Genomic DNA, 13,250 nt, shown 5'->3' with positions numbered 1-13,250 from the left:
ACTCTATTCGGACTAATTGCATTTATTGCCCTTTGTTTTTTTGTCCAATGCATAACTTGAAAGCTAGAAGTTTGAATTCAATACAACTTCATACAGTGGTCAAGCGCATTGAGACTAAGTGCAGCGTACAATAACCATAACTCCCCCTTCAGTATTTGAAGAGTAATTGCCCTTTGTTCCTTTTCCTTGTCAGGTGCATAACTTAAAAACTGATGTTTAGAATTCAATGAAACTTCATTCAATGGCCAAGCGCAATGAGAGGAAGTGCAATGCTCTAAAAGCGTGTCTCTTTTTGGACTTATTACAGAGTAATTCAATCAATCTTAATCAATGGTAAACCACAACCATAACTCTATTTCAGTTCTTTTGCAAGGTATTCTGTTACTTGTAACTTCCTCATTTCCGAAGTAGTCTTGCGGGGGTATTAATCACATTTAGTGATATATAAGTAAGTCTGTCCTTATTATGTGCTTTTATCAACCTAAACTTTTTAGGAGAGCTGCTTTCGGTCCTAGGTTCAATACTCTCCTGTTTCACAACATAGTCATATGATGGGGACAGTAATATATATTCGTGTGAATAGTCTTTATGAGGCCCGTCTTATTTCTTCGCTAAACTCTTCTTCGTTTGGGGTACTCCTGGGTTCTTTGCCACTGGCTCTTGTTACTGTGTCGGGTGGGGGTTGCGTTCATTGAACGCCGCCTTTCCTTGTTGATCTTGTTTATCATATATCATATTCTATACACAGATATATCAGGATTTGGTGTGGCAAAGACCTTTAGGTTTCCTTATCCCAATAATTTGAAAACTTGTAAGTCCCAATTCACTCTAACTTTCAGAAACATCACCTTATCTGCTACAACCAGCCAAATTTTTCTCATTTGCTGATCGTAAATGGTCTTCTCCTCATGAATGATGCCACATAAAAATGCGACCTTGATCACTATGCACTTGCGCTGGGAAACCATAGAATTGAGAATATCCCTCATAATGTACTATCGCTGTGTTAACTGTATTTTGGTTATTGCATGGAATAGCTTGTGCGAAACGTGTCAAATGTCTGTTTGGTTTTACAGCACATCAATACAGTACAGGTCATATGGCACCGGAACAGAAAAGATGATTTTGGCTTACCTTGGTGTTACAAACTTAAAAGCAACATCAAAACCACCGTATCTGCAGCAGCTTAAAGATGAATTAATAATTGTTTGAGCCCATTAAGTCGGCTCCAACGAGCACGAAGGGATAATGGTGTTGCCCTAATTATACCTAAACCATTAAAGACAACCCCTCAGCTACAAGGGTTTTTATCCATATACCTAACATAAAATATGTCTGAAACACTCTTTGTTAGGGCTAAAAATTGTAATTTATGCCGAAGGTAGTTACGTTTACCTGATATGGGGCTACGACTAGCGTAAGCCATAACTTATTCTTTACCATCGTGTCTCTTATAAAGGATTGCACAAATGCTATAAGTAAATTGGAATTCCGAAGAAACTTCAAAAAAAAAAAATGTTGCAGACTAGATTTGATTGAGACCGTTGTATGGCCTGTAGTAATTCATGCAAGCTACAGTCCACACCTTCCCCTCCTCCATAATTGGCCAGGCAGGAATAATGTCACCCATAATCTTTCAGTATGTCCGTTTGTATGTCCGTCCTTCACAAAACCTGTCCGGACAACTTCTCAAAAACAAATGGTGCAATTTCATTCAAAATTTACAGGATTTATCAGTACCAAGTCCAGTTGAGCAAATTGTCGGCATTGTCCTGCCCAATGATTTTGTAAGAGATAAAACTCTTACATGATTTTTTATTCTAAAGTTTGTAGAGACTACTTCTCTTATACCACTTATGCAATTTCAATAAAACTTAAGAGATTGATTTGTTGCTCAGTACATGCGCTTATTACGCGTAGTTTTACGGTTGAAACGAGCATTGGCCGAAGTATGGCCCTTCAATAAAAATGTGTTTGTGTGTGGAAAGCTACACAGAAGCTTGTCGTGACTACTCCTCAGAAACTACTGGTGCATTTTAATCTAAACTTAACAGAAATGATCAATACTAGTCGTATTATGCATATTAAAGGCTTTTCTTGGTTCAATGATTTTTGTCAATGAGTAGTGACCCTTTAATGATTTTATTTTCTAAAGATTGTCCGGACTACTCCTCTTATACCACTGATGCAATTTCAATGCAACTTTATAAGATTGATTTATAACTCAAACGCTTGCGCAAATTACAAGGGTTTCCCGCTGGAAGGATTGTTTGGCCGAGTCATGGCCCTTGAATAAAAAGTGTTAATAAAATTTGTCCGGATTACTCCTCTTATACCACTAACACAATTTCAGTGAAACATTATATATGGTCGATCTGTAGCTCAAGTACTTTCTTATATTACATTAATTTTCCGGTTGAATAATTATGGCTTAATTGTGTGTCATATTATGTATACATTCCTTTCATTCCTTTTTGTTCTTGCATTCTTTTTGCATAATTATTGAGATTTTACCACTTGATGTTTTTTTTTCAAACTAGTTACTGCATTTTTTTATAATTTTTTGATATAATTATTAGATTTTGATAAACCTACATTTTTATTACAGACATGCTAACTACTCGAAGGAAGCTACATGATGTACTATTGACACTCAATTATTTGTCACATTAATAAGTACAATAAGACAAAAAAAAAACTATCAATTTGTCTTTATGTCTAAATTATTTGACACCGCTCTATTTTAAGGTTTCTTTAATCATAATACTGAGCAATGGAAAATAATACTAACAAGCTTTAATTATTTGATTATTTATGCATTCAGTTGGGGACTTTTTTGCACCTTTCGATAAATAAACGTTTTGTTTTTAGAAATACAAATGAGTTTGAATGCCAATAATCTTTTTTTTTAGAAAAATGGGCGTTGATATTCAAACATACAGATCAAGAATTGGCACATACAAGCATTCTCGATGTGGTAAAACTAATGAAAATTTCAGACACTCCAGGGGTAGTGATGTGGCAGTACTTGTCAAGAACATAATAGTTAGCAATGACATTCCAACTGTTGGCTGTGTGCTCTTCATTGGCGTTCTTTTAATGATTGCTGGTGTTGAACCTAATCCAGGTCCAATGGAAAAGGGTAATTACGCATGCAACAACTCCAACCCACACGCACACATACACACTTTTGACATATACCATTATTTTATGAGTTTGCATTATTTATTATTTTTAGAATATTGTTCGATGCAAAAGTATCCTATATTCGATTGAATTGTCATATGTAATACATTTTCTGGACTACGCTTATATGTATCATGTCAACTTTGGTCTAACACTTTTTATCTACTTTTATGCTCCCCGACAAATTTCGGGGGAGCATATAGTCGCCGGGTTGTCCGTCCGTCCGTCAGTCCGTACAAACCAGAGCTACATTATGGGGTTTGGTCTATTGTTCTCATAACAATAGATGTCTTTGATGTCATTCATTCCGTTTCTCTTGTGGGTTTATTTTTTTGCATTGTGGGGTTAAAAAGAACAAATGAAATAACAAAAGAAAACCCCATAATGTAGCTCTGGTAAGAATGTCCTTCCGTCCCAAATTCGTGTCCGGCCCATAACTTTGTTATTTGAAGTCGGATTTTAAAACTATTTTACAGAAATGATCAACATATTGAGACGACGTGTCGCGCGCAACATTTAGGTCACTACCTTGAAGGTCAAGGTCACAGCATGACCTTGCAGCAAAATCGTGTCCGGTCCATAACTTTGTTATTTTGAAGTCGGATTTTTAAAACTATTTCACAGAAATGATCACCATATTGAGACAACGTGTCGTGCGCAACATTGGGTCGCTACCTCGAAGGTCAATGTCACAGCATGATTTTGCAGCAAAATCGTGTCCGGCACATAACTTCGTTATTTGAAGTCGGATTTTAAAACTATCTCACAGAAATGATCACCATATTGAGGCGACGTGTCGTGCGCAACATTTGGGTCGTTACCTTGAAGGTCAATGTTACAGCATGACCTTACAGCAAAATCCTGTCCGGCCCATAACTTTGTTACTTGAAGTCAGATTTAACAACTATTTCACAGAGATGACCACCATATTTGATCGACGTTTCGCATGCAACATTTGGGTCGCTACCTTGAAGGTCAAGGTCACAGCATGACCTTGCAGCAAAAGCGTGTCCAGCCCAAAACCTCGTTATTTGAAGTCGGAGTTTACAACTATTTTACAGAAATGATCACCATATTGAGACAATGTGTCGCGCGCAACATTTTGGTTGTTTTTACACTTTGAACTTTGTCTGTGACATAACTCTGACACTACAAGAGGTGTACCTTCCTGTGTCCAAAACCTATTCGGGGAGCATCACCCGGTTCAACCGGCTCTTGTTTCTGTATTTTATATTTTCAATTACCGGTATTCTTCTAAAAGGAAATTAAATAACATGTTAATATAACATTATGCTAAACAGGCTTTTTAGTCGTCATATATTTATATATGTTTTATAACGCATGTTTTTAACGCAGTGCTTGTATTCAGCAATTGATACCCCCCGTAAATGCTAAGAGGTTTGAGAACTGGTTTCTCCGCGATATTACCCAGCAACTGAAAATAATCAGAAAACGTTATCAGCGGAAGTCTCCGGACTACATGAACGGCATATTAATATAACACATAAGTGTTTACATTAATTACAGTGAAATCGGAACGCACGTGTGTGATATTTTCGTTACGACGCCCGATTCGAATAAAGTACTTCTTCGAATAACGTACTTCGCAATTCAACTTTTCAAAACAAATGTATTCTATTGAAATGAAGGGGCTTCCTTAGCCGCGTGATAATGTCGTTGCATACAAACCACTCATCCCTCACCGCTGTTGGTTCGAATCCCGACAGGGATGTTAGATTCTTTCATGTAAGGAAACTATCCAGCTAGCTTACGGACGTCGGTAGTTTCGGTAGCCTCTGAAATATAAATTGGAAATATAAATGACTTCGATTGAACTGTCAGAAGTAAAACATTTTCTAGACTACGCTTATATGTATAACGGCAACTTGTCCGAACACTTTTTTCTATTTTCTGTATTTGCTTTTTCAAGTATTCCTCAAAAACGATATTAAATAAGGTGTTAATATAACATAATGCTGAATAAGCGTTTTATTTGTCATATTTTTATATGTATTCTAGAATGTTGTCTTTTACCCTAATAGGTTTTGACAGTAGCTGTGGCGATGAGGTTCCTGGAGTTGTAAAAGGCGTAAAAAAGAGTGTAGATGGTATTTTTATACATTTAATTTTATATGTCAAATGAATAATGACTTGTTCATTTAACATTTATATATAATGAAACATAGCACATATGCATACAGTATGTTCCATTTAAGCTCACCTGATAATGACGTGCTCATGTCTAGCAATTGTGACCACCCAGTCGACTTTGTCGACGTGCGTTGTGCTGTATGCGTCGTCAACAATTTTTGAACAACATCTGCAATACATACTAATGATTGCATATTTTACTTTATAAAAATGTTCCTTGAATGTTCCCGTTTGCAAAGTTGTTAACTTGTTTCCACTCCGTTGCATTAGTGTTCCACAGCGCCATAAAGTGTTGTATCTGGTATACGATATAGTTTAATATACATCCACTACCAAAGTTATGCAAAGTATGCCTCTTTTTATAAATTTACCTCACCCCGGGTGAAATATGTTTTCCTTATATGTTAGATGTTGACTATTTAGCATGTGTAGTAGATCTCTAGCAAGTTTGCTAATATCAAAAATGAAAGCATTGAATCAAAATTGGCTCTGCTCCAGGGGACACAGTGTTCTAAACTAAATGCGCACAAAATGTGTTGGATAGTCCATTATGACAGTGTGTCGCGACCATGAAACATATCCCTTCAACAAAAGTCAAGCCACACTCTATTCCAAGCACATGATAAAATCTGTTCATTAAAGTGTATTTATGTTTTGTCCGGTCAACAATTCTGCCATGGTTTATAGAGTCATATTTTTGTCAGTTACTTACGGATTGTTCTAAATAATTTAGCTGCTCAATGAAAAAAAATGAGAAAAAAGTTTCTATTGTCTTGAAACACTCTTGATACTAATCATGATTATGATGCAAGTCATGATTCCTCTATTTTGTTCTACTTGGATGATGGGGGCATCTGTCTGTTTTCGACGACATTTATTGTTTGACATAAAACTTTTTTCTACTTTGAATTAACATTATGATCACGACATGAGTCAAGAATTCCTTCGAACAGATAAAGTCATGTGACTTGATAATCTTAACATGCCAAGTATGCCAATTATGTACATATTATTGTGTATCATTTCACTTCAGAGTTAAGATTGGTTCAAGCAGAAAACAAGAAACTGTTATTTGCTTATGTTTGTTTACATTTAATATTATATTAATATATCAAATTAGGCAAAATTTGATCGAAATATCGAAATAATGTGTCAATTCGAGCATTTAAAAATCGGTGAAAATAAATTATCAACAGATAAGTCTAGGACAACATTCTATATTAGATACAGCCCCATTAACTTCGTATCACGCACATTCAAATAAACATAACATTCCCTACCTCATCTACAATGGTAATCTCAAATTCTACATGTCAACAAATTATTCCATCAACTTATTTTCTGATTCTATGGTATGTCTCAATGTAAGCCATATATGCTAACTGATTACTCTAAATGCCACAACAAACCTTACAAAAAAGTAAAGAAAAGCACATAATCATTAATATAGAATGAATAAGTATCATTTTAAATCATGTCCCTTTAATCCGAAAACATATATGGATCATATACATAAATATCTTGCAATACTGAGTATACATTTTCATTAAAGACTCTTTTACATTTGTTAATTGTCCTGTAAAATTAGGACCATTTCACTTACTAATTGTGAAAATGACTATAAGAAGTAAAACAAGTCTTCAAGCAGGTACCTGCATCCTGTAGGGTACTTCAATTTCATGTGATATTCATAGGTCAATCACTCAATAAGCTTGAATATACAGCAGAATTTCAGAGATCCTTCAAAATCTTATTTTAAAGGGCCATGCGAGTTTTACAAAAGATGGTTGTGCTTTCCCAAGATGTAAGCAGGGCTATTTGAATCGTTGAATTACAGCCATATTTTACAGAAATGTTACATAAGATTAAAGGGTACCTATGTATTTATTTAAAGATATATCTTTATTTAAACTATGGGTATTAAAATGCTTAGAGCTTTGAGAACTGGTTTTTCGCGATAGTATACTTCAACTGAAACTTATAAAGGAACGTTATCTGAAAAGGTCACCGGACTTCATGGACGGCCAATAAATATAACATATAATAGTTTACATTAATTATAGTGTCATCGCAATGCACATGTGTGACATTTTCGTTAAGACTCCCGATTCGTAGAACGTCCTACGCTATTCAACGTTTTGAAATATATTCATACTATTGAAATGAAGGGACGTCCTAGCATAACATTTTAGATTGAGTACATTATACCGCTTAGGTATCAAAATTTAACCCCTTTTTAGTGTATATTTGCATACCATACCGTTGGTTATTTCGTCTGTATGGCATGACATTTAATGATAGGGATAAATATAACTGTTCGAAAACTCACATCAAATTGACAGATACCCTTTTCAAGAAACTTAATTGTAGTATGCTTTTGAATTGTACCTTGTTTCTTTGACCAGTGCTTAAATTATATTAGTTTCAGATAAGTCATTTGTTGAGGAACCGCAGGATATACCGCGTATAAGAATTTCCGGTTTAATTGAAAACACAAATAAGGAGATGCTTGCAATGTACTTTGAATATGAAGAGAGAAATGGCGGCGGAAAGGTGAAAAATATTGCAATGGACAAGAAGGGGAAGTTTGCTACGATTGATTTTGAGGAGAAAGCAGGTACTTTTTCAGTAAATCCTGTTTTTGTGTTTTAGGTTTTGTTGGCTTTGACAACTTTTTTATACTTAATAAGTAGATAGTTTAGAAGTTTTGAAATAATTCTAAATAACATGTAAAACAAATACTGTGATGTTTTCAAATAATTTCATGAACTATTAAACTATATCCTGTCCGATAAATCCATACTGATATCAATTACAAGTTTCAGTCAGTGATTTATATCAAGTGATTTTAATTGTTATTTTTGTTTAAATCGGTTTTTCCAGGTGTTGATGCGTTTATGCTTAGAAATCCGAAACGCATATTGGGTATGAATGTGACAGTAGAAGTCTTTGGTAAATATATGAAATAGCTTTATTTTTAAAGTACATACAAGTGAATTGTGGAACTGCTTTTTTACAACAAAATTAAGATATATATACACACACAGAGGCACTTATAACCCAACACTTTTTCTGTATAAAAATGTTATTCGTGAACGGATTTTGTTCAAAATAGGATGTGTGATGGAAGTGTGATGTTTAGATCTGGTGACTTAGGATGCAGGGTTACACGTTGTTATACCCATGGGAAGACACACAAAGTATAAGAACTGGTTAACATACAGATTTTGTGGGATTCAGAGACTTTCATTTTGTTACGATATTATTTATTCCTTTATTTTTCATTTTGCAGATGCATATTTGTTTTGTAATTTTCTCTATTTTCTTGTTAATGAATTGTAGATGAAATTTTAAGAAATAAATATGATAATTATGTTGAATTTTGTATGTTCAAAAGTTGAAGAAAATCAGAGATGACCAATTTATACCGCAAATGTGAATGTCGGGTTATAAGTGCCTCTGAGTGTATGTAAAGAAATTTCAAATTTGGTAGTAAATCACAATATTTTTTAACTGTATCTGCTTAAGCTTACATTCTGTATTTCTATCATAAAAGTAAGTATTTATATTTTTTTCGGAAAGAATTTTGATAGTTTATAACATTAATCACATAATGTTCTTTCTTTAAAAAAGATAAAATAAAATTTACAAATAAAACAATAAAATAGATTGATAGTTAAATTGCATTGACTAGATATTAAAGAAGTATGGTACAAGTAAATCCTTGAACAAATGTATAATTAGTGTGGTGCGGTGTCAATATGATATATAATCATGCCTATAACAGCTGGTATCTAGTTAACCCTTAATATTAAGCTAGTAATATAATAAAAGGATGGCAGTTGTTGGCACTTTCATGCATTTATTTCCCGTTATGATCTTTTATTTAATGAAAAACTTAACTAGTTACGTAACCAGTTTACCTGATAACTTACTAGTTAATTAAGAGGTTAACTAGTTACGTAACTAGTTAACCTGTTAACTAACTAGTTGATTATCAGGTAATCTGGTGGCAGAAATATAACACCATAGTTGTTCTAAATTAAAAATAAAATTGTTTTGCAAATTGACAAAAACATATGACTCATCGTTTGATAAAATATAAAGAATTATGTATACCAGAAAGTTTGCCAATCGCAATTTCGGGAAATGGTTTATTTGATATTGTTAATGAGTAATAATCTCTTTTAATTATGTCTATCCTCTAGTCTCAATTTTTATTATTTTGATTTATTTATTTTTGTTTTGAATATTTTATGTGTACTATTTTCTTTCTTCAATTTAAACATCATTTCTATGCCTCTCTTTGCCAAAGCCACCTGTTTCTAAGGACCACAATTGAATAAGAGATTTAGTTGTCTTTCTTGTGTTATCATTGGTATGATGTTTTGATATGGTGTAATTGTTTTTATCATGTATTGGATATTTTTCTATGTAATTCTATAATACTGAAATAAATCTATCTATCTATACACCTGAAAATCAGTTAAGCATACACCGGAAATTTAAAATTGGTTGTGATTGAAAGCACTGTCATGAGATGGCGACTTAATTAAACTAGGGAATAGCAAATTGAAAATTAGCGATACCAATTTAGTAATCATAACCCAGTAAATTAATGAGTTAAGTTTACTCTTAATCAAATTATTGAAGCATGAGCAAATATGTTGTTTTTACCAAAAAATGTAAGTATGATGTTGGAGCATTTACAAAAATTTACATTTACTAGTGGATATGTTTGGTAAATGTTGACGAATAGTAACTGTAACTGACATTATGTAGCCACATGTTTAATAACAAGTGTAACCGCCACGTGGCCGAATTTAAGCCTCAACCATTCTCCTCTATGCGACCTTGAAATGAATAATGCCCTCAGGGTCATTATTCAATTTGCAGGCCGATTAGCACCTTCTGGTCCTACTCTGCTGTGTAATAATCTCTTTTTATTTCATGCTTTCCAGTGTTTTTTTTGTAATATATCAGATGATTATATTCTGATAAACCACTAGTGAAATTTATAAAATATAATTTTCACTGTAGCCGGACTATATCTGAATGTGGATGAAAAGAAAATTAAACTAAATGGAATAACAGACTGAAATAAGTGCCGTCATACGTAAATTTTGCTTCTTAAGGAAAAGAAAGTCGATGTCACCATACATCATGTTAGAAATGAAGCAAAATTAGAGAAATTTAACTATATTTCAAAATTGATAATGTGACGTCATGATGTGATGACGTCACGATGGAGAATGCGCGACGTTACACGGCAAAATCAGTAAAAAATACTTAAAATCACTTAAAAAGCATGAAATAAAAAGAAAATTTATTTGTTTTACATATAAGATTGAAATATATTTCATTCGTGAACACCAGCTATTATATTTTCACTCGAAAGGTTTAAAGTTACTCGTCATAAATGATCAAAGCCATCGCAAATCTGCATTGATCCCAACGGTCAAGGTATCTTATAGAAATAAAATGCTCTAGTTCTAACCGTTACACATTTTGGGAGATTATAAATTCAATAAAATGATTACTACTATGACACTACGTATCCATAATATGCATGCTGAAACAGTTCGTATTTACTTTATGTCAAAGGCTAGAAAATCAAAAGAAAAGACCGCAGCAACAGGGGATATACAGTATGTCCTTCAGCCCTTGTTATAGTAATGTGAGGGAACACTTAAGTATTACATGTATTAACAAAAAATAGCAAGACAAATATATCCATTAGGGTTAATACATAAAGTTTTATGAAAAGCAACGTATGATTCTAGCTTATTATTCCAATATTTCATCCAAAATAACAACTCCTTTTTTTTAAAATACTTTCTTTTATTCCAGCACTTCCTGTACAGTCAAATGATATTGGGGAACTCGTTACTAGTACAAGTGAGTTGCTTAAATAATTCATGTTTTCTGAGGTATAATTATGTTCTGACACGCCTATCTAAGACTGTTATGAAAGCGTTTTGTACATACTTTACATTGTTACTCCAAACTTTTCACTATTTGAATAAATCCTTCAATTTCAAACTTGAGGTGGCGCTATGATGTTTACGTAAATAAAACATTTCTTAGAAAAAATGAAAACAAGTAATTAAATACTGATTTAATTTTTACGATCTTATACTAAACATCTCCTGTTGGTTAAAGTGACATTGTTTCCAAGTTTTATGATAGTTCAATAATAATTATTCTTATAATACAGATATGTTATAAAGTAGATTCTTTTACACCTCTTTATTGAAATAGACATACCATGCTTGATAAGAGGATTTGAATTGATTGACCAATTTACATTCCTTGTTTTATTCACACTCATTATCAATCATTCATTGAATAGAAAAGGAAGAGTTTCGTACCTTATTGTTTTATAATAGCTCTAAGGATTATCAGAAATGAGTATTTTAAAGATATCACCAACTGTGACATGCTTTATCATTTTATGATAGAACACAAGAAAAACCCAACAAAGTTAATTATAATTTTATTTATACATGTATAAAACAAATATAATGAATACGAAATAGTGAATTAATGCATGATTCTCGTTTATTATTACAATTTGTGCCTTTGCCATCGTTTGAATTCATGTACATATTTTGTTCTTGTTACTTTTCAGCACGGTATGAACCAATCATTGATGTTGGAGAACTCGCCACAAGCACAAGAAGTAACTAACCCTTTTCAAATTAAAGTCCAGATGATCAGTTTGACATATATATGAGTGATTTAGTTCCCATATAATTATAAAGAAGCTACTAATTAATAACAAATATCTAAACAATATCAGTTTTTATCACAATACATGATTTACACAGGTTACTGAAAAAAATGACTTCAGATAACTTTTAGATATAAGTCTTTCCATTATTGTAAACTTATTTCGGTTCTACAGTAAACCACTTGATAGAAAGCCTTTACAAGCCCTTAATTATTTAATTGTTCCATTGTATTATAATTTACTGTTAGTCTACTCTTATCGCTAAAACGCAAGCAAGGTTACATTGTTTCCTTACTAAACCCCTATACCAATAGTGATGAAACTATACAGGCATGATCTTTGGATGGTACCTCAAAAATTGCTCAAAAAGGATCCGGTCTGCTGAACAAGATGGCGGTCAGAGTTCAAAATAAATGATGAGTCTTCCTTATAGTTTTAAGTAGATTTTGATGCAGCTATACAGGACTGAAAGATATGCCTTCTTGAAGAAATGCTCAGTGATTCCGGTCTGTTGAACATGAAGGCAAACAGTGCTATAAAATAGAAACATGTGTTAAATGACATCTTGTCCTCAACCGTCCAATAGATTTTGATTGGAGTCAACATTAATGATCATTGGTCAGTCCTAGACTAAAATTGCTTAAATTTATTCGGTCTGCTAGAAAAGATGGCCTTGGAAGCTAGAAATAGAAAAAAATAAAACGAGACCTTCTGCTTAATCATGAAGTAAATTTTGATAAATCTCTACACGAATGATCTTTTGAAAGTTTCTTTACAAAATTGTTCAATGAATCCGGACTGGGAAATAAGATGGCCACCAGAAAACAAATCAGAAAAAAAGTGTCAATCATTTTTACTATTAAGTAGATTTTGATGACATTTTAATAAATAGGAATGATCCTTAGAATGTATCTGTAATAATTGGCTGAATGGTTCCGGTGTGCTAAGCAAGATATCCTTTTGAGCTTAAACAGAAAAACTAACGTTGTGTCCTCACCTGCCAGCTACATTTTGATATAACTCTGTAGAAATTAATTTTTGACAGGCCTATACGACATTTGCCAAAATAATACCGATTTGCTGAATAAAGTTGCTACCAAAGCTAAAAAAGGAAAGACAAAACCTTTAAATACCTCCCCTTTTACTATCAGGTATATTTTGATTATTACAATCAAAGGAT

At 33.1% G+C, this 13,250-nt stretch overlaps 1 protein-coding gene across 1 annotated transcript; it reads left to right on the top strand.

Moving 5' to 3' along the window:
* Positions 1–2,916: 2,916 nt before the first annotated feature.
* LOC132718955 (uncharacterized) lies at positions 2,917–11,292 on the top strand. The gene is made up of 5 exons (XM_060702669.1): positions 2,917–3,142; positions 5,229–5,294; positions 7,760–7,954; positions 8,221–8,289; positions 11,188–11,292. The coding sequence occupies exons 1-5, from the start codon at positions 2,917–2,919 to the stop codon at positions 11,250–11,252; spliced, it is 621 nt and encodes a 206-aa protein (XP_060558652.1). The 3' UTR covers positions 11,253–11,292.
* Positions 11,293–13,250: the final 1,958 nt, after the last annotated feature.

This window comes from Ruditapes philippinarum, unplaced genomic scaffold (assembly GCF_026571515.1).
Source record: "Ruditapes philippinarum isolate M1 unplaced genomic scaffold, ASM2657151v2 ctg2008_1_1_1_1, whole genome shotgun sequence".
In the NCBI taxonomy this organism is placed as follows: Eukaryota; Metazoa; Mollusca; class Bivalvia; order Venerida; family Veneridae; genus Ruditapes; species Ruditapes philippinarum.
Note: the sequence above shows the minus strand (reverse complement) of the source record. Positions and strands in the feature narration are given on the sequence as shown.